The 22,107-nt window shown below is 37.3% G+C and overlaps 1 protein-coding gene across 1 annotated transcript in view; it reads right to left on the bottom strand.

The window, feature by feature from the left end:
• The window catches only part of ARPP21 (cAMP regulated phosphoprotein 21), a 152,074-nt gene that overhangs the window by 89,777 nt on the left and 40,190 nt on the right, over nt 1-22,107 (bottom strand). The window contains exons 2-9 of the mRNA XM_037526146.2: nt 19,002-19,175; nt 17,056-17,222; nt 16,116-16,157; nt 15,273-15,362; nt 11,202-11,346; nt 9,766-9,844; nt 9,051-9,110; nt 8,194-8,334 (exon numbers count right to left, since the gene is read on the bottom strand). Coding sequence (XP_037382043.1) covers nt 8,194-8,334; nt 9,051-9,110; nt 9,766-9,844; nt 11,202-11,346; nt 15,273-15,362; nt 16,116-16,157; nt 17,056-17,184 — 686 coding nt within the window. The 5' untranslated portion in view covers nt 17,185-17,222; nt 19,002-19,175. The remainder of the gene's footprint in view (nt 1-8,193; nt 8,335-9,050; nt 9,111-9,765; nt 9,845-11,201; nt 11,347-15,272; nt 15,363-16,115; nt 16,158-17,055; nt 17,223-19,001; nt 19,176-22,107) is intronic.

Raw genomic sequence — 22,107 nt, 5'->3', positions numbered from 1 at the left:
CTAGAGCATTTGAAAGATTCTATGAGATACAAGATAGTGCAATAAAAGTATCAAGTCCAGTGCCAGGCATTAGCAAAATACTCAATAAATGTTATAAATTGTTATTACATGATTCCTATTTTTCTGAGCCAAAATCTAAAGATACACCAATGAATAGTGAATCGACATTTTTATTAGCATTAACCTTAATAAGGATAGATTCAATCTGTATTATGTGATACAAATATTTGCTTGATTCATGAGTTCCAAACCAAGCAGTCATAATTTCCTTAAAGTAATATTTTGCTTGGAACTGCTGAAGTTGATTGCTGTTTCTTGGTACGAAAAAGGTTTTGCTTATATATTATAATACTGTATACAAAAGTATTCTATTTAAGTTTATAATCAACTACAGTATTTTACTTTCTGAAAGCACAGACTGATCAATGTACTTTGTAATTTAGATACAATTACCAAATATTTTTTGGATGTGCAAATAAAATACATATATTTTAATTTTCCTCATTTGAAGGACAGGAGTATGGAAAATAGAGATTGGGAAGTTGGGGTCTGTGTTTCCCTAAGAACATTGTAGAATCTAGGGTGGCTAAAGTTTGGAAGGAGTCCAGTCAAAAAATAAAATATAATAGGTAAATGTCCACTTCTCGGTAGCGTTCTATTTATCATGTGAAGATACGTATCTAGGATGATAACCCAGCGTTTAAAGTATACAAATTAGTGGAAACCAAATACTTTCAACCAATACACCACAACTTCTATTTCTAGATTTTTCCATCTTCCCAAAAACCATGATAATATACTAGTAGCCTCTCTACTATTAGCCTCTTTTTACATTATCAGGGCACGAGAATTACACCGAAAAGACCAGCTATCCAATATACACAACCAGACTCTCAGTGCCCTAACACTTTTGCCAAGGTACATGTGCAAAATGACTGCCAATGCTAAAGATGGATTTAGAAACAACAAAGGGTATCCTCAGGAACTGGGTCTGATTCTGTTCCTACAACAAGTACAGCTGCAGATGGAAGGAACAAAGTCCTAGCAAGCTCTCTCCCAATAAAATTATTTTCTATTGGACAACATGCTTTGTAGTATGTATTTGTAACAGTGAACTTTCTCTACATCGCCCCACTTGTATAACACAGATTATATAGATACACACTTACACACATTCATATACACAGACACTATGAGCATACACACACAGTCTAGATCAGAATTGTCATGGATCCTCACTTTATGAGCAGAAGATGGATGTGATCTACAGCCTGCATTTCCTTTGCTCAAGCATGGTTTTGAACACTTGAGAATCACTTTGTTCTTGGCACAGTGTAGCGACACAGAACTGGTATTGTCTTGCACAGTGTAGCGACACAGAACTGGTATTGTCTTGCTTTGACCTGTCAGGACACATTTTAATCCAGTGTGTTCTGTGGAGTTGTACAGGTGAATCATTTCAACATCCACCTGAGTATTAATATTATTTCATTGGGTTCTCATTTCATTAAAAAAAACACATTTTAAAAATAAAATAAATACATTCAAGATTTTGTAAGTGAACCAGTGAAAGAAGAGTGTTTTATTTTTGTTCTTGGTTTTATTATCATTGAAGAGTATTGATTCTATTTAAATGATGTCTGTCCCTAATCTTAGGAGAAGAGCCAAGGCAGATGGCAAGAACAATGGATTTCAGCCTTGGTTTTCTATGAATAAAGTGGGTATGATCAAAGCATAGTTGTCAGTTTCTCTCCTGTAAAAAGATCTAGCTTTATGTACCTAGAATGTTGTGAGCAAAACAGATAAACATTTCAAAGTACTATTACTCTATAGAAAATCTCTTTCAAAAAGTTATAGTAAAAAGATATTAATGTTATACAAGGCACTTGCATGTTGATTTCCAAGATTAAATAGTAACACTTAAAGTCTCATAAATAACTTCAAGTAGGGAAAGGAACACAAACTTAATTTATCTATTCACAATATATTTCTGTGATTTATCTGCCTCATCTATAGAATTTAATGTTCTCTGAAGTATTTGGGAATAATTTGAGAATACAATACTTGAGAGAATGAATGGAGTTTGACCAATTTTAATACATGTCTTACTTTGAACCCAAGTGTTGATTAAAGAATGAGGTAGTCTGTTCAGTAAATTAGACTTCATGGCTTTCCTGAGAGCAATGTGATCCTTAGTTAGGTTTCTAATCAGATGGTTTTCAATGCTATCTATTTCTAGAAAAAGTGTGGAGTAAATTTACCATGTTTAGAAATGACAGGAAGCCAACCAACCACTCAGATTTCTAAGAGGCACTTAAATAAATTGATGCTTGGTCTTCTTTAGAGGACTACGAATGTTGCTCAGCTTATTCTCGGTATTATTCACAATCCCAGTCAAAGGAAAATAAGTGTAACAAATGTGGGGAGGAAAAGCACTTTTTTATGTTTGTTTGTGTTCAAATGCACTGAATCATCTGCAGAGAGTGGAATGCCCAAGGGTCAAAAAAACCAATGATTGCCATTTTAAGCTGTAGCCTCGTCAGAAAACGAAGCAGAACCGATGTGATAAGCCTCCATGTGCTGGGTCCACTAGTTTTGGGGTCTGTCCACTGAGAAGGAGGTACACACTTCTATCCTGCCTCTTACTGTAGCAATTATCCATCACTTCACTTCACTTCAAGGACTCTTAACAAACTCAACTGCTTCATCTATAGAGAAGCTTTATTTAATACTGGAACACATTTCATGGTTCCTGTGAATCACCAAATAGCTAACATCATTAATTATCTTTTCTAAAACAAGCATTCCAGGGCCTCCCTTGTGGTACAAGAGGTTAACCACAGCACTATGAAGCAATCTGCAGCCTCTGCAGCATGAGTTCGATCCCTGGCCAGGGAGCAACCCACATGGTGCAGCAGACCTCTCCTGTCTCTCCCGCTGCTCCCCTCAGTAGTGTATTTCAGTCAATCTGCCTGTTCTGCTCCCTACTCTGTCTCTGATGAATCCTCTCACCCCCCAAATCTCTGGCCTGTACCCCAGAGATCTATGCATAAATAAATCAATCTCTTGTATGCATAAATAAATAAATATTTAAAAATAAAAAATAAAACAAGCATGCCAACTACTGTAGTTGCTACACACTACCAATCACCCCAGGCAAATAACCAGGCCCTACCTCTCAGATATCAGGGCACTGTGTTCTTGGGTACTGGACTCTTAGGTGACCCATCAAACCACTGTATTTGGGACACTATTCTTGTCTCACCATCACTGGGGCTGTAACCACTCTCTTTCAGTGGCTCTGCCATCCCCTTCTTTCCTCTGTATTCCTAGCATAGGGGATTTCAGGCAATGACAGTGGGTGGATGTGAAAGACAAAAGAAAAAAATATTCAAGCGATGACAACCTTTTAACATGAAAATTATCTGAGATTAGAGAAACATTGACTCTGACATGCGCTAAGACACCCAGCTACACATGGGACTCTGCCTGGCACAGATCTTAGCCTTCTAGAAAAAAACCAGTGCAAGCAGATGGTTTCTGGCCTCCAGATGACACAGAAATAGCATACAGCCTTTCTCTACAATGGAGAAAAGGAGAGGAGGTGAAAAACATTACCCAATAAAAGAAGAATAAACAAAAAAGAGAAAGCAGAGATCAGAAAGATAAAGGGCATAGGTCATATAAAAATACTCATTTGCAGTATTAAATTTGTTTAAAGTCACTGTTCATATTTCTAGTCTCACCCCTAAACACCAAAAAAGCAACATTATAAAGAGTAAATGTGTTATAAATATCATTTGCAATACCAAAATAGCATAGACTCTAATACTTCTGCCCTAGATTTCTAAGGGGCCCATTAAGAATTATCACTAATTTAAAAGTTGACAAATAATTCCAACAGAAAATAAAAAAAAAGTTAAAGTACAAGAGAGAGAAATATATTTCTGGCAAATATGGGGGAGAGCTAAACTAAAGGTGAAAAGCAAAACTTTGTGTGTCTCTACTCAAAACTCCATTCATGATTTCAGCCAAAAGGCAATAAATTCTCATGAAATGTGTCCCAGCCAGTAAGACCCATTTGTAGACCACTAGGTGTGCTAAAAGCTGATGATTTCATACACTCACCTGTTTGTACCCTGGTTAGCTTTGAAAACAAACAAGTCTGCCATGCTAAGTGGGTGAAGTGGCTTCCCTTTGCTAATTCTCTAAGTGCATCTGTTCTCTCCGATGAAGGGACTTTCTTGGATAGACACCACACCATGTGTGTGACTGTTATTTCCTGTTCTCTCTAAATCACTCTATCCTTCATGTCCAGTCCATGCCCTTGTGACTCTGGCATGAAATCATGGATTTGGACAATTGGGCTACTTGTAGCAATAATTTTGTAGTAATACAACGAATAGGTTCATTGCCTACACTGACATTATTGATAAATGCAGCTTTTTCATTCTGAAGGAAAAAAGATTAAAATGAAGTAAAACAAGGTTTACATTGAATGGATATAATCCCTTTGCAAATATTACTTCTTGTAGCAGAGACAAATACAGAAAAATCCAGTAAAAACTATCAAATTGTTGGAAGTATCTGTTATTGAATGATACTCTTGTGTTAATCATAAAACATATCTTCTTCAATCATTGATTATCAAACGACAAAAGACTTCAAATTCCCAACAAATCCAGCAAATTTTCTTGAAGATTTTGCTCAAGGTATTCTGTATGTTTTTGCTTTAAGAGAATTAGATTATATAAGAAAATTAATGCTGGCATCCAACACACTGGTTTAAGAATCTAGCCACAGTAACCATTGTTCTCTGTAAGTCCAAATTTGAACTTGAGTTGGTGTTTCATTTTCTTCTTTTGTAAAATGAGGTGCTAATTAGTAAGGTTGTAAATATGTTTTAGGGTAAAACAGAATTAACACATGAGATAGAAGTAAAGTACTCATGGCAATGAATAAATAGTAGGTAATGCTATTATAAGCAAGACGTTACATCACTAAACTAAAGGGAAAATCTGTCTGGAGACTATTTTTTTCCATCATGAAAAGACAGACTTATTTTATCAGAGGATATTAGAGGAAATAATAGAGTTCAGTTCAGTTCATATACATGTAGATATGTTCTTCATGGTCTGTTGCCAAGGTTTAAACATTCTGAATTCATATGAAACTACTTTCTTCCCATGCAAAACTTACTATTCAGAAGTTACATTATTCAATTGCTTGAATTGACTACAATCTAGAAAAACAGGGATTCTGGAAAATAAATCTCAGCCAATATGCTGCTGATCTGTGTCCTTGTCAGAGGATCACCTTAAGTGCCAACCAAGTGCCATTGAAAAAGAAAAAGAAAAAGTTATACTCGAAAGTTCTTTCTCTCCTTCAATTCTTGATTCATGTTCATCATCTGTCCACAGTTTTTTTTTTTTTGCATTTTCCCAAGCTATAGTGCTATTACAATATGCATTTTCATGCATTTATATTGGTAGCATAAAATAGTATATATTGAATTTCTACAAGAAATTTCCATCTAGTCCATCTCCTTTATATAAGTGGAAACATTTCCATCCAACAACATATATGAAGGAATGTGGTCTCCATGACCATCACATGTTAATCATCCTGAGGCACAGCTCTGAGCATTTTCAGGGAAGGAACAAAACCAAGACACCTAGAATATGACTAGAATTTCTTGAATAGCATGTTCCATTTTAAACTTCAACTCCAAAAACACATGACATGAAAAGAGATTTAAAATCAAACATAACATTCTACAGAGCAACATTTTTCCTTTGCTAATACTGACAATATTCAAGTCTTGAAAATGTTGCTCACTATTAATTAAAAGAAAGATATTGATATCATCCTCTTCTCTCATTCTAAAAGATATCAGTTCCTCTCTCCCAACCTTCCCAAAGTCACTCAAATATATATAGCATATATATATATATATATATATATATGCATTTTTCTTTTTGTTGAGCATGATTGCTAAGCATGATTTGTCAAGTATTGTTTGACTCACAAGTAGGGTCTAAGGGTGACGTGCAAGAGCAGGAGCTAGGCAGAGCCCAGAAATTCTACACTGGAAGGTTTTCTCTGCTAAGATTCTTTTACTATTCCTGGGGGCATAAAAATTGGGGTTAATTTGAAATTGAAAATAAAGTTTAAAAAAGTGTTGCTCACCCAGAATTGAAGTCTAGTCATAGGATAAGATGCTTATTAGCTAGAAAATGAAAGTTTTAAGGGGCAAAGTATATCCTTAGTGGTATCTGATGACTTACAAGAATCATAAGAATTTAGGGAAGAACTGATCAATAAAACTTTCTGAAATAATGAAAATGCTCTAAATATGTTCTGTCTAATTTGAGCTCTTGAAATGTGGCTAGATGACAGAGGAACTAAATTTCAAAGTTTAATTTTATTTAAATTGGATTAACTTAAAGTAGAAGTAACCATACTTGCTGGTGGCTACCAGATTGGACAGAGAAAGCTTAGAGCCATCACTCAAACTTGACCAAGAGTCTACACAAGGCTGATTTTTTTCAAAATCTATTCTACCAAGATTTCAAAGGTATATTGATATTCAACCCCACGTGACTGTAAAATCAATGTGAATTACACATAAATGTACTAGCTCTACTATTGAACTTATAGCCAACAATCTGTTCAATCTGTGGACTTTTCCATGTCTGTTATGACCTTATAGAGAAAGAGAAAAACAAATGAAAGCAAAGTAAATTAAAAGTCAATTACTTGCTTGTACTGCAATTAGCCTTTCCCTGCATTTTGGTATCTGAAAGTCATACAAATGCAGAATGCAGAATGAAAACCTCAACTAGGAGTATTGAGGAAGAGGGAAGATGTAAAGGATCAAATAATGCTGATCTTTCATTCCTTCCACTGTTCAAAACAGGGGCACATGTGGCAACCATCAGATAAAGTGCAAATATGATCAATTTTAAAATACATTTTCTTTCCAGCACAATAGAATGCAACCGCAGGTTCCAATAATTCTGAAGAGCCCTCAAACATTATCCACCTCAAATTCTTTTGCAGATAACTAAGTAATTTGAAGTCCAGAGAAGTGAAGTGCCCAGTGTCCTCAGACAAAGCCAAGCTCAGTTCCAGCTCACCCAGTCTGTAGTCTCGCCACCATGATCTGCTTTTAACTCTACTGAATCTTGAGTAGAGAAAGATTTCCGCCCCTACTTGTCCCAGCCTCTGGTGAGCAGAAAATAGTGCTTTAACCATGCTGCTCTGCTGATTTGCTTGGCACAAAAGTTGCCTTCATAAACACAGAATTCCTAAAAACCATGCAATTTATCGAGCACATCGTGAAAAAAGGAAATTATAATACACAAATATTTTGAGAGGTTGTTTTACATAGGGGCAATTTTTCACTTAATATTTATTTTGCTATAAAAGTAGCTTGCTCAGCACTAAAAAAAGATAGATGGGCTCCAAGCGGACAGTTCCCAGAGTCTAAGCAAGTGACCCTGCTCTTAAGCTTTTGGGGACTCAGTGAGAACATGGAAAGATACTACATGAAATAAAAGTAAACGATTATTTTAAGGACAAAACAAAGACCACCGCTGTCTTCCTTTTAGAGCTAAATGTTAGATGTCATCAAGCTTAAAACTCTCATTTTACAGGCGACAAAACTAAGATGTCAGATTTCCTATGATTTAAGTCACACAGCTAGGAAAAAAAAATTGGTCTTGGACATGTAAATATAGAGCTTCTGTCTTTAAACTAACAACTTTCTGTTACTTTTGAAACCACAATAAGTGATATTCACAAACCAGAGAAAGAAAGGGACAGTTATCCTGCACCTGTCATTGTTGTTGCAAAATGTCTGCAAATTTCAATTTGAGTTATGTTGTGACATAAGATATTCCACAGTTTGGTGTGTCATCACATGGAGTACTGACAGAAGAAAGAAAATTATGTTTCAGGTGCTATGTTAAAGACCAGGAATAAATCTACTTTATTACCTGCATTTTTTAAAATTTTCTGGTCTTCAGATAATCTTCTACAGATATATACCACACTACTGCTGATAAGAGCAAGAAATAAATAACACTGCACATTTTAAATGTCATGTACTTTGAATTTTATACGGTGCTCTTATAAATGAATCCATAAGAGACAAAGAAAATGCTAAATAAATAGAGTGATGGGGCTTACATTCTTGTGCTGCTGGTCTTGTTGATGATAACAGATTTCCCTGTTTGATCCACATTATGATCCAAACCAAAGTAAGCAGCTACTCGATGGACAAGCATCCTCTGGTAGGATGACATCTGAGGGAACTTTTTATAATGATTACTGGAAAGAAATACAACAAAAAGTGGAATCAGCATTTTCCTTTTTGACCTGGAGTTACATTTTACAGGTACATACAGAAACCACTTCTTTCATCCAAACCACTAAACCTTTTTCATCTCTGGTATCACTTAATGCCATCATTTCCAGACAAATTTTTCCACTCAACATAGATTTATTGATTAAGCTACCATTAGGATCTTTGTCTCATAGTTGCACATTTCTCTCACCAATGAGAACTTAATGCCTGCTGGGAAGTATTTTATTTTAGTCCATGATACCTTATCAACAGAACCAGGCACAGGACAAATGATGTAACATAATACATGACTGCAGATGCCTATCTGGAGATGTGTCATTACATGCTTTACACTGAAAGCAGCACAATTATTTCCAGGCATAACTGACTGCAGCCAGCTGGAGCCCATTAAAAAACTATAATAAAAATGAAAAGGGTCGCTTCTTGTTAGAGAGGCTCTATGCTAATCAGCGCCCCCTGTTTATAGCCATTTTGTTAGGAATTTAACAAGCAGGCTCTCACATGGTCCAAGCAAACCATTCCCATCAGCATCTAGCCCCTAACTCCAAAAGCATCTCCATTTACCAAATCAGCAAACATATTAAACAGGGTTTCGTCTGTCCCTAATCTTTCCAGAATTAAACCCAAACACCAAACAGAGACATATCAGGAAAATGAACAGCACAACAATTTCACATACTTGTTGTCACCAATGAAATCAATAATTTCCTGCTCCATTTTCAAGAGTATCATCCTGTCCCTGAAAAACAAATGTCAAAATGAAAAAGTTTTAGGTTACTTTCCACCCCCAAACCTAAAACATTCATTTGGATGTATAGAAAAGATTATTTAAATCTGTGTGACTACAAATCTGTATCTAACTCTTCTCTGAAGATTGCTGTCCATTTATATATATGTTTAATTTTACTGAAGGTCAGTTTTTATCTCTCTTGTTAAATATTTTGTATTCTGGAAACTTCTGTAGTTTTAATGTTAGTTACAACATGCAAAGTAATAGGTCCATCAAATACATTAAATTAATTGTACATTTTAAATGAATAAGAAATCACAACAAAGTAAAGCCCAAGAGCATGGTTGTATAACTGCACTGAAGCAAAACTGGTTTATTTGACATTGATTCTTATTTTCTCTTTCCCCACCCCTTAATCAGTATCTCTTTTTGACCAGAACTCATAAGCTATGATTTACTAAGTAATTGCCAGGAATTAAGACTATCCATAAAGCGTAAACATGCAAATCATTAACATAAAAAAGAAAATACAAGAGAGAGTTTAAGACATCAGAGGTGGTTTCTGTTAGTTTACACTCCCTTCTTAGAAGAGAAATTGGATTAATGACTTTGTGATATTGGACAGGACCCCCATAAAAAATAAGAGGTTCATTTAATAATTTACCTGGAATTATTCTTTAATGTGTTAATCAGAAACTCGTGTAAGTCTATGCCAGTAGAATCCGTATATTCTTGGCTGCAATCTGAAATAAACAGCAGGATGGAACTGTCAGGGATGACAGTGGGGACTGGGGAGGAAAGTTTTTCCCTTCCCTACTTCCTTCCCGCACAAGTGAATTTTAGGTGAAGCTATCAGTATAAAAGACAACTTTCAAAACTAACAACATGTCAGTATAACATCAGGATGCAAATTAGTTTCAAGGTGTGAGAACACCCTGAATGTGGAGAGACCCAATTGTCACAGGAGGAGGAGTGGGCACCATCTAGGGGAGGGGTGGTGTCAAAAATCACATGTTCATCCTGTGCTGTCAATCGGGAAGGACAGGCCCTCACTGGACAGTCCTTCCAGCTCAGAGAGAGAGCACGCTCCAGTTTGAGACCCCAATAACCCTCTTTCCCTTAAACCAGAGAAAGCAAAGAAGGAACATACTGTTACAGAACTATCTAAATGAGTACAAAACATGGGCAGGCACCAGGTATTTCCACCTCTTTTAAATCTTAGCATGCTGGCAAAAGCTTAATGGCTAAAACTGTTTAAGGAACCTGTTCTTTATTCTTGTATATACCTTGGGGTAAGGAGATTCAGCAACAGAGACCATCACTATAAGCAGATATTTGCCTATAGAGCATAATACTAACATCACCATCCCTCAGCTGAGCAGATGTCTTCCTCTTTCACAGTTATCAAAAATATCTACTGCAAAGCTATTTAATCACAGTATTCATTTCAACTCAACTTGGTTTTGTTTTTGACTTCTGTTTCCTTTTTTTGCTTTGGTTCTGGATAATTATATGTATGAAAACAATTTGAAACGTCTGGATTGTAGGTTTGGGGTTTTAGAAAGAATGGCTTTTATTGGAAAGCTTTTTATTGAGGTAGAAGTGGGCATATTTTAAATGAGACATTATGTGGCATTATATGGGTTGCAGAGAGCACATTCATCTGTGCCATAGAAGAGTGAATCATGTATTCCATTGATGTACACATTTGTGCTTTGGAAATTTCATCACCTATCCACTGGTAATTACTAATCTACTATCTGTCTTTTAAGATTAACATGAAGTTAAGATACACAGTTGAGTATTATTTTTATCCATCAATCATTAACTGGACTGATATATCTGAATTAAGAGCAGTTTTAAATTCATTCTTCATACAAGCTTATAATTGAAAATAGAAGATCCAAACTTGCTGCTTACACAAATAATGACACGATAAACAGAAAATCAAGTTCCTATCTTTACACACACACACACATACACACACACACGCAATTATATGCAGAGCTTCATAAGAGGTGATTATGGGTATAAAGTCTAGAATGTATTCTGTGACTATGTGCTCAAATTGAGTAAGTTAAGGAACATGTTTGCATTCACCTTTTGATAACATTCTGATCTTGGGTTTTTCAGAGGTTCTATCTTTGTTTTTATCCTTTTCTTTTTCTCTTTCAGAGTCATCTTTCCTAGATTTATCATCCTCTTGAAGGCTGGAAAAACTGGAAAGCTGTAAATGAATTGATTCCTGTTGGGGAAAAAATATAATAATTTAGGGCCAGATTTAGTAATTTCTGTCTGGTTTCCATTTTGCATAGAGGTTATTAAGCAAAGGAAAATGAAAGCCAGGTGCAGATTTTTTTTTCTTAAATGGTAAAAAATTAAACCTGTCATAAAAATAATTGCCCTTTAAGGTGAATTAAACTTCAGAAGTCAATGGGAGGTCATGAGAAGCAGCTAATACTAAAACTTTGCCTCATGAATATTAACGTTAAGCAAGTTACTTCCCGTAGATCACAACTCTTATTTTCTCTACAGGTTTATTTTTAAACACCTAGGAAACATTTCTTTAGCAGTAAGCTTGCATCATAGCCACTGACTGTCATGTCTTAAAAAAAGAGAGACTTCTGCAGTTCTTTTATATAATTCCTTATAAGGAGAAATTGGTACAAACACAGACAGACAGGTATTACGAATCTTGATTACAGGTAGAACAGACATAAATAAAGGCGCTAGTAGCCAATTTACAATAAAAAGTCTATTTTTGAATTGTATCAACAATGATCTCTACCAATAAGAAAAGTTAAGCTATATAACTGCAGGAATCCTAGGAATGAATTACTATCATACATTGCTAACCAATATCATTAATAAATCATTATATAGTTATGCAAAACATCACCCCTTAGAAAAGGTAGAAAGTAGAATTCTATTTTTCATCAATTATATGTCAGTATTTAATACTATTTTAATTTTAGTATCAATTAATCCTTTCTGAAATGTTAAGTTTCTCTTGAACTGATGTTCAGTATAAGATTGACCACTTACAGTATAGGGGCTGGATATATTTTTATCTTTATTTGTTTTGCACTGAGAACACATTATTTTGTATTAACTCATGTATCAGTCATTTGGTTGGTAGTATGTTCACTGTTTTGAAGAAGAATGAGCCAAATTATGTTTTTTTTTTTTTTTAGTTTTATGAAAAATCTGTTATGATTAAAAACTATGACAAATTAGTCAACATTAAGCCTACTTGTGCTTATATAAGAGATCATTTGATGGAAAAGCTTCCTTCCACTAGTGGCATTAAAATTTATGATGTAGAAAAAAAATTCCAATGACTAATAGTGTTTCTCACTGAAAACTGAATTAATGCTTTGCTACATGTGACTATATTGATGCCTGCAGATCCTCAAATTATGGCCAATCTGGGATTCTTAATGGTTCTTTGTAAACCTAGCTAATCTAACAAGTATAAAAACAGAAGTGCTCCAAAGTCAAGTTGCCTTTTGGGGAGGGGATTCACTGTGAGCTACTGGATAGAATAAAAGTCAGCATGGTTGGAGAGACACGTAACACAGCGGGTGAGATAAACCACATTCTCATGCTAAATATTCACCTGAGCAGGTCTCCTGACAGCCACATTCTTATCCTGGTGGTGGACATACACAAAATATGTAAAGTAGACTGTAATTTGATTATAGGGTCTTCTGTCACATAGTTGGGATGGGAATGTTTTAGTCTACAAAAGTTTAGGGCTATGATTTGCTTCTATTTGCTAAGGAGACAGCTGGAATATTTCTGGTCAAGAAGACAGGACTCAGTGGAGGAGAATCAGCTCAACAGTTGATCAGGTGGGAAAAGTGAGGGTACCAGGCCTTGGGGGTAGACTCATTGCTTCTTCAAAATCGACAAAACCGTTTAGCCTCTGTAAGTACAGCTCTAAAATCAAAGAGGCTTGGAAATATGAATGCAAAAGCAGAGGCTAAATAACGTCATGCACAAAAAGATCATACAAACTGATGCCTTGTGTGGACAGATACTATACTCTGAAAAATACCTATCTTTTCTATACATAAATATACATTACGGTGTTGAAAGAACACACAGAAGTGCTATAGAGTTGGTAAAAAACAATCTGTTATTTTTTAATATTTTTATTGATGTGCTCAATAATAAAATACAAGTGTTAATAAATACATTGGTACAGGATAAGTTTATATCCAACAACAGTAAAAGAATGATTCAAGTTGCAGTAATACACTGATAAGTAAATAGTATAACATTAGAAAAGCAAAACTCCTTTAACTTAAAGACAGACTGGACCATCAGCTATGGGTCTGAGATCAAGTAATACAGGTAGCAAAAGTTTTTCCTACACAGGAAAATGAAGGCAGTTTTCCAAATACTGAGAATATACAAACATTGGGGAAGCAATACATTCCGTATATCATATACTTCTGCCAGTGTTTTCTGGGATGCAGTTCCCAAATTTTGTAAGTGCCGGTGGTACCTAACGAAGGCATTGCATAAACTCAAAAGTCTGCTTCTTTATTTTCTAAAAAAGTAGCATGGCCCCTTGCTTATATGTGTCTGGGTATTCTCTATCAGCCCCCTGCTCCCATCACCTCTCAGTCAGTCCAAAGAGAAGCTTGCAGGTTCTAATTCTCCCCTACAAAGCTAGACTTGGTTACTGAGCTCGGAACCAGCAGGAACAAAGCACCATTTGCGTCTGATTTCTCTGCACTAATGGTAGGGAGAAATTAGACTTAGGTCCAGGACGGGCACTATATACAGATGATCTCTTAAAAAAATTTCCTCCTGGTACCTTGTCAAATGGAATAAAAAGCAGATTAAGTCTATTCTCCTCTGCCTGGCATTAGAAGTGTGGGGACAACAGGGCGTTACTTCTCCCGAGTCTGTCCTTCTGCAGAGTTAACATCCACCAGGTACAGAGCATTGCAAGTCCTTGATCAACATTTAATAATACAAGCCATGGTATTCACATTATTCCCCCTTTTCAGTCTCCATTGAAAATAGAAGCACAGATAAATGCTGAAGAAAAGCCACACATTTCTCAGAGCCCAAGTAAAATAAAGCTTGTGTATGAAACATAGTGATGGCCACTGGTGGCCTACCCATGCCTCACGACATGAGCCATGGCAAGAAAACAAGGCTAGGCAAAAAGAAAAAAAAAAATACTCTTAGGACAAAATCCAGAAGGAATTTATTTTTGGTCCTTTTAAAGAAAGTGCTCTCATTGCTCTCTGTGTCCATGAGGAGACTTTAGAGTATTTCAATTAAAGTAAAAAAGAGTGAAGTCAAAACCAAACCAAACAAAAATAATGATATCTTAATCAATTCTCCCTCCTCTGGGCTCAGATACATCATTTACCTCTGTCTTGCCCGTGTTCAGCCTCTGAAAAAGTAAGGGAACTTTCAGCAGCAAGACTATTTTTATAAAAGCTAATGAGATAGCTAAAAGGCAAACAGAAATAAATATGATGTGAAGTTTTCCATTTTGTCAGGGAGGGTTTTGTTGCAATTTGAAATTTTAGAGCCTAATAGTCTCACTGTAAGAAGCAGAAATGGTGTAAGGAAATGCAGCGATGCGTTAATAGTATTAACTTAAATTCACCATCAGCTCAGATTCATTTCTGGACAAATTTTCCATTCTGAGAAATCTCCACAAAAAGCCCTAAGAGCATGTCTCCAAAGCTCAATGCACCTTATTCGTTATTTCTTAAGTTCCCTAAGTGCCAAGAGCTGTGTTTCTTATAGGCAAGTGCATCTGGGGGACTTGAGAGGTAAGAATCTCCAAAAAGGAAGGAGACGGGACACTTATGACTGTATTTGGATCAGTCTTATCAAGAAAGAGCCTTTGAGGAAATGCAGCACTACTGTGCTTACTTTTTAAGTTTTAATCTAAATTCTTTTGAATTCCTTTCCATTTGCAGTTTTCAGAGGGTCTGGAAAAAAAACAGATGTGATACTCTGTGACAAACTGTTAAACTACTTTAGGAGGTCTCATTCACAGGGGATAAAGTGAGAAAAACTCTTCCTTCAGTTATTTTTTTTTCTCCCCCAATCACTGCTTCATGTCAAATTAATGCCCATGCACTCCAAGGAGGATCCCGTTCATGCAGTTAAGGAGAATGGCCTGGGGTATACCTGATCCTGAAGACTTTCTCCTCCTGGTCTGGCTGAGGATTCTTCACAGACAGCAAGACTGCGAGTCAGTTTCCCTTTCCCTGCTCCTGACTGGGAAGGGCAAAGAAAAAGGAAGGAAAGGAAAATAAAGAAAACAAACAGAACATATTCTCCGACTGTCAATTCAACTTCCACCTTCACTTGACACGCCCAAGGCAGATGTTTACAACTGAGCTTCAACCTCAGACTCAGCTGTCTACACTGGCTCCAAATATCAGAAGCCTGTGTTGGGGACGCGGGTACAGGAGAATGTGAGTGGACGCGTGTTAAGGAACACTTTCAGAGTATGAAGAAGAGGAAACAGGAAACAAGAAGAATGAATTGTTGCCATTTCGTAAAAATAAAAGCAAGAAAAGGCAGCAAATTTAATTTCTACCAAAACTGACTTTAGAAGGAATTTGACTGAGAAGATACTGTAAAGCATGAAGAATGTGTTCTAAACACCAGCTTGTTTACTTCAAGTCAGAAATCAATTGTAGAGACTAAAAATCGACATCAAGTTTTATTTAAAGTGGAAACTGAAGAAGCAACCCTTTGTTTTGTGGCGCACTGCCCAATCTGTGACCAAATATATGCATTTGAAACCATTTGAACCCTAAATGTTCAAATTAAAAAGCATACAGAGCAAGAGAAAAAGAGACATGAAAACAATCCCATTAAATACAGACAGCACCAGGGCAGCTAAGACCCACCCCAATATCTACACATGGCCACCTAAACTGTTTCCAAGGCCTTTAACGCTGACGTGTAATAAGCAACTGCTACCCATAGGATCAGATCTACATAGAATCCCCAGAACCCTACCTTAGATTTTCTTCTCTCTTGATTCTGAGCTGCCAGCTGCCTCTGTGTGTTAGGAACAAAAAAAAAAAAAAAAAAAAAGGGAAAAGAAACAAACAAACACAGAGTAAATAAACAGAGAGAGAGAGACAGAGAGAGGTAAAAAGTGTCACTATAGAAATCAACAGTAACAGCAACAAGATCCCTTGCCTCCTGCCCCAAACACCTCTCATTTAACTGGCAGATCTCTCTCCTGACAGTTACTATTGGAGAGGGGAAAAGCTGACCTTGAAGACTTTTGATCACTGTCATTATCTGCCTTTGCTCCATACAGGCAATTTGCAAATGCAGCTTGTTTTCCCTTTCTGACATTTCTTTCTTTTGTAAATCATGGTGTACTTAACCACATCATTTTTTCTATCCCATCAATCACTCCCAGCCTTCTCTCCTCTTCCCCCACTCTCTCTGACCTGGAGTTCTAGGGTTTGGTTTGTTCGCTACTAAGGATTGAACCTTATCCTGCCTATGAAAGCCAACTGAGCGACTATCTTTGATTTTTCTTAGTCTATCATGAGTTGGGGCTCTTCATCTTTCCCTGGAATAGCAAATCCATTTTTAAAATTCATTAGCCTAAAGCTGCCTCCGGAGAAGTCCTCCATTAACACCTTGAAGTGGACCGGAAATAAGGATCAAGATGCTGTGGGCAACTGTAATGTCATTAAATACATTCTCTGAGTGGTTTACATTTCAAAGAGCATTTTAGAATATGATTCTGTCAGAACAAAAAGTAATACATGGGAGAGGAGAAGGTTAGCTCTATGGATTTCCTTGTCATTTAACTAGTCAATTTGTTTTTTTTTTTTTTTTTTTTTTAAAGAAAACAACCTTTCAAAAATAGCTTCAAAATGAAAGACAGGAATTGCACGCAGTGGAATGAGAACCAGGGTTTTGTTTTCAGACTTACCTGCAGTTCCAGTTTCTCCTCTTCATCTAGACTCCCAGCTTTCACGATGCCATTCTCTGGAGTGGCCGTTTCCTGCTCAGTCCCACCTTCTTCCACTATCGCCTGATTCAGGTCCCCTTGCTCAGACATTCTCCCAGATGCAAATTAAAACACTGAGGTTTGATTCCCTATAAGGTGAATATGTCAAAAAATAAAGTCAGTGCAGGGTGAACCATTTACTATTAGTCTGGAGATAATCCCACGTCCCCCCTTGTACTCAACTTTAGATGAGCAACTTGGGCATCCTTGCCAATGTCATACAAAAGGCGAATAAGACAAGATGAAAGGAAGTACCCAAGGCAAACACAAGAGGCAGTGTCAGTAGTCCTGGCCATACCCCTCCACACATTGGCACATTCATTCCTGGATACACCCGCCACCAAAATGGATCAACCGATCTTAAATAGAGACATTTAACTCCCACTATCTACCAGTTCCCGTGCCCCACTAGAAAGGAAAAAGAGAGTATCTTTCCAGCTCTTGAATGGATGACCCTCAACCTCAGAGTCAAGAGCATCTCTAGGATGACCCTGAAGTTATTTGCAAGTTTCAGCCACAGACACACTTGCCCTGGTATAACAAATACAGTACATTCCACAAGGGGCAAAACTCAATTGAAAAAGTAATAATTCAGTATAAACATAAAGATTTAAATGTGGCAATAAACCTTTCAGGGCCCACATTTTCAGGCTTCAATCTGACAGCTACATTATTAAAACCATAAGCCCTCTCACGAGCTCCTGTCAGTTCCCGGGGCTGCAGAGCTGCGGAAGGAAGCTTTGGCAGGCAGCTCTAATGAAGCTATTGCCACCCAACTCTGCTACTTCAGGCTCACAATAGACTACTGTACAGAGACTGGCAATGGCTTCTCAAAGTTAAAGGCTGTTATTATTTTTTTTTCTCCCTACCTCCCTAAAACTCCTGACACATCCCCTTCTGATGTGCTGTCAAATGAGGCTCATGAATAATTTAGCATATACTTCCTCCTCATTTTTTTATGATGTGAGAAAATAAGATGGTAAAAGAGAAAGAACTGGGAAAGAAGGGGTTCAGGTAAAGGAGGGGTTCAGGAAGGCAGGAAGGGAGATAGGAAGGAAGGAAGGAAGGAGAGAGGACACTGTAGCCTAGAAAGTTGGTTCTTTTACAAAAATTCCCTAGCAGTGAGTGTCCTCTTTATAGTCATTACAGTGATAATTATTATTGGACAAATTAGTGCTTTGATGTCTCTATGGAGTATCAAATTACCATTTACTAACTTAGTAACTTTATTTGCAACTGGATATAAGCAGCATGAGAAATATCTAAAGCACAGCGATTTCCGTTGCAGATTTGCTAACACTCTACCATGACAGAACAGCTGGCCGCGAAGGCTAGCTCTTGAAAACACAGGCTCATCTGGCAAAGGATTGTGGGAATGCAGAAAGAAAAGTTTTCCTGAAGGCTGGAGGTTTGAGTCTGTAAGTGTCTAGTGAACAATGCTTTTAGGTTTTGGGAGCTTTTAGGAGATTTCATCCTGGGTATTCTGACAGATTTCTCAAATTTCAGTGATACTGGAGATGGGTGTAGTTAACGAAATTAAAAGTTCTGTTCCCCATTGGCAAACAGGGTGTTTTTCAAAGTATTGGGGAGGGGGAGGAGATGAGATTTCTGTTACCCTAACTCTTTTTTTTTGCTCCCCAGAGCATTTCAACAACAATAACAAAAATGATCATGAACAGATTTAAAATGGAATGCATAAACTGAGCTCTAATTTTACAAACTCTAAGCCAACTGAGTCCCTGTCCAGATCCTGTCTGTTTGGGTTACTCTTAAACAACCGTTTTATGGAAACAGGCATATATGACAATAACAACAACAATAATAGAAACACAGCTGAGAGGACAGCCAGACAACAACAGCACCTTTACCTTTTGCGCAGGATTCCTGCTGTGGCTCTTGGAGACTTACTAAGGGCTTCTGTCGTCCTATACCCGGTAAGTCCACACAAGTGATCAGAGACAACTGGAGTCCCATGTCCCCGTTAACATTTCGGAACGCCCATCTCCATGCGATTCCCTTACACAGTTTGACACATCGTCAACCTGAAAAAAGATGGAAAATCAATAATAATAATTGCAATAATCATGGTAGAGTGAAGGACGAAATAAGTAAGACTGGCTTTCTAACACTAATGACCAGCTTCCAGCAAATCACGTTCACAGCTTGATCCGCTCCACCTGTCTCAAGCTGCCTGCTTCTTCTCTAATGAAGGCTACAGCCGGCTGTTCAAGTCAGAACGGCACCCACGCAAGGAGCTAAAATTAACAATTGCATTATGCACCGAAGATTACTCACTTCAATTTTAACCTTTTTTAGTGAAATCTTGCACTTTATATCAAAAAAAAAAAAAAGCCATGCTTGTGTGTTTGCCTTCATGAGAATCAAGATCACCTAGGAGCCAAAGTCTTGCCTCCTTTTTTAACCAGTCTTTGTCTTAATTATAGATGAATGCAATATAATTTAATGTTGTTTCAGTGGCTCTTTACGAGAGTTATCCCAATGAGGTGTATGTCAAGATTTTGATTGACTGAAGCTTGATGTATAAAAGTTTGAAAATAAAGGAAAGGAAAAAGAAAACTTTCCTAATGGTATGGCTGAAAGAGTGCTTTCCTCTCAGCTTATAGTTGGGGAAGGATCCACATATTCTTGGTGCACAGTGAACACTGTCTAGCTGCACCCTGCCTTCCCCATCAGGATTGCCACCACCAGCTGGGCATTCTGTGAGACAGCAAAGAAACACTGTCAGAGGGATTCAACAGATTTGCAAACTTTGAGCCTGCTGAAAACAATCCATGCTATAATGTGCACTTTCTTTTCTCACAACTCCTACAGGAGCAGAGGCAAAGACAGCTTGAATGCAAACATAGAGACAGATTCCTAATAACATTTGCCAAAACCAAGCGATATCTGCCTCCTTTCGCTGCAACTCAACTCTGGTGTGTGCACCTGCTGAAACCACCAGCATGTTCACCTCTCCAATGATATGCCACCTTTGAAAACACTACATGCATCTCAGTTATTTACTGTGAAGTTTAGAAATGTGCTTTGCCTCCCCCACCCTGGCCCCCTCCTAAGTTCAAATGAGCACAGCTGGTTCCTCACCGGATTTTACTGCAGCTATATTAACAACATATTGGGTTACAAAGCCATTTGTTGTGCAAGAGGAAAACAACTGTTGAAAATGCAATCGCTTATACATTCAATAATTTCTAGCTTGATTCCTATTTTAGTAAAATGGATAATTTGGTTTCCAAATAGTTATGGTATTAGAAATTATATAGTTGTTGAGAGATGGGCAAATATGCACTTAAGGCAAAAATGGATCACTGATCAACAGTAATTTTAATTTTTTGATTTGGACTAGCTTCCTCATGGCTACTATGAGTAACACTCAATATTATACAGAAGTCAGCATGTATTAAAATTAAGATCTATTTGAGGGCCTCCCTGGTCATGCAGCGGTTGAGAGCTGGGCTGCGAAGCTGCCCACAGCCTCTGCAGCACCGGTTCAATCCCGGGCTGGCCAGAGAGGGTCCCACATGGCACGCAGACCTCTCCTGCCATGCCCGCTGCTCCCCTCAGCAGTGTACTTCCTCAGTCTGCCTGTTCTGCTCCCCACTCTGGCTCTGGTGAATTCTCTCACCCTCCCGTGCTTCTGACTGTACCCAGTGCTTGTATAAATAAATAAATAAATCTTAAAAAATAAAGATCTATTTGAGTAGTTAGCCCATTATCTCTTTGTCTCAGAATAGATACCAATGTTGGATGGAATGTGATGGATGGAATGACCAAATGCTTCTGGATGCTGTTTTGCTTTTTCCCAAAATATAAAGTTATCAACAGGCCCCTCAACCTTTATCTCCTCCTCCTGATCCTCACATTTGTACAGTGGCATTTCATCTAGCAGTTGACTGGCAATGCAATTCTCAAAGCAAGCTGTAGATGCAGTACTCTAGCCAAAGTAGGTGGATGCAAGATATAATTCTTTCCACAAAGAAAGAGAAAGAACAAACTGATATTCATGTAACTAAGTCAAAGCGCGAACAGACTGGAAATATGTGTGTGCGTAATTACCAGGACACATTTTGAAATAGCACTGAGCTCTAAAGTCAGCGAGGTATTATTCTTGCATGCCTGAATCATAAAGTCATCATCCACCAAGATAAAAGAGAATACGGGCATATGGGAATGAGCAGAGTGGAACATATGGATCACAAATATTTTTGTAACTGATTAAAATTGTTCTCTTTGCGAAGAAGGCAGTGCCAGGAAACCAGCCATACTCCAGCTTTCTGCTCGCCAAACTAACCCGTCTCTTCCACTGCCTCCTAATCTTATTCTATTCCAGTTTCTCTCTTTTTCAGAAAGAAGCAAAACTATTTTTAACAAATATCTTTTATCCAACATTAGATTAATAGATATTCTGGCCAAGTTTCAATAGTTACAGTTGGAGAGATGGCAGCAGAGAGAAGAGACGGCATAAATACACCAAACAAAAGCTACTCTATTTTCCCATGTTCTATTTTATTCTCTTGGTGAAATTAGGCTATCAACCATCATTTGGAGGGTTGTATATAGCAAAAACAATTAATCTTTTGCAAAACAAGCAATAGAAAATGGATCTACAATGTTGTTAGTTATTTACAATGAAGGGAACATGTATAATAATCACTATTTCACACTAGATTTATATTGTTTCTTTTATTTTTTTTAGCTGACTTCAGAATTGAAAATAGTAGCAATTGTGTGATTGCAGCTCTGTGAAAGCGAGGAAGAAAGGCACTTTACAAAGCACCAACTACTCTGTCATCAACATCAACAAAATAGGCTTGCTCTAGTTGTGTGTGTGTATGTGTGTGTTACATGTATTAATCATTGGGCTGCTGTGTGGGAAAGAAAGATCAGGATTTGATTCAAATTCCAGCAGTGATTTAGACCTCAGGGGATATCTCAAACAGGAAACTAAAACTGCAT

This window comes from Talpa occidentalis, unplaced genomic scaffold, assembly GCF_014898055.3.
Source record: "Talpa occidentalis isolate TD23 unplaced genomic scaffold, MPIMG_talOcc4v2.1 talOcc4.10, whole genome shotgun sequence".
NCBI lineage: Eukaryota > Metazoa > Chordata > Mammalia > Eulipotyphla > Talpidae > Talpa > Talpa occidentalis.
Note: the sequence above shows the minus strand (reverse complement) of the source record. Positions and strands in the feature narration are given on the sequence as shown.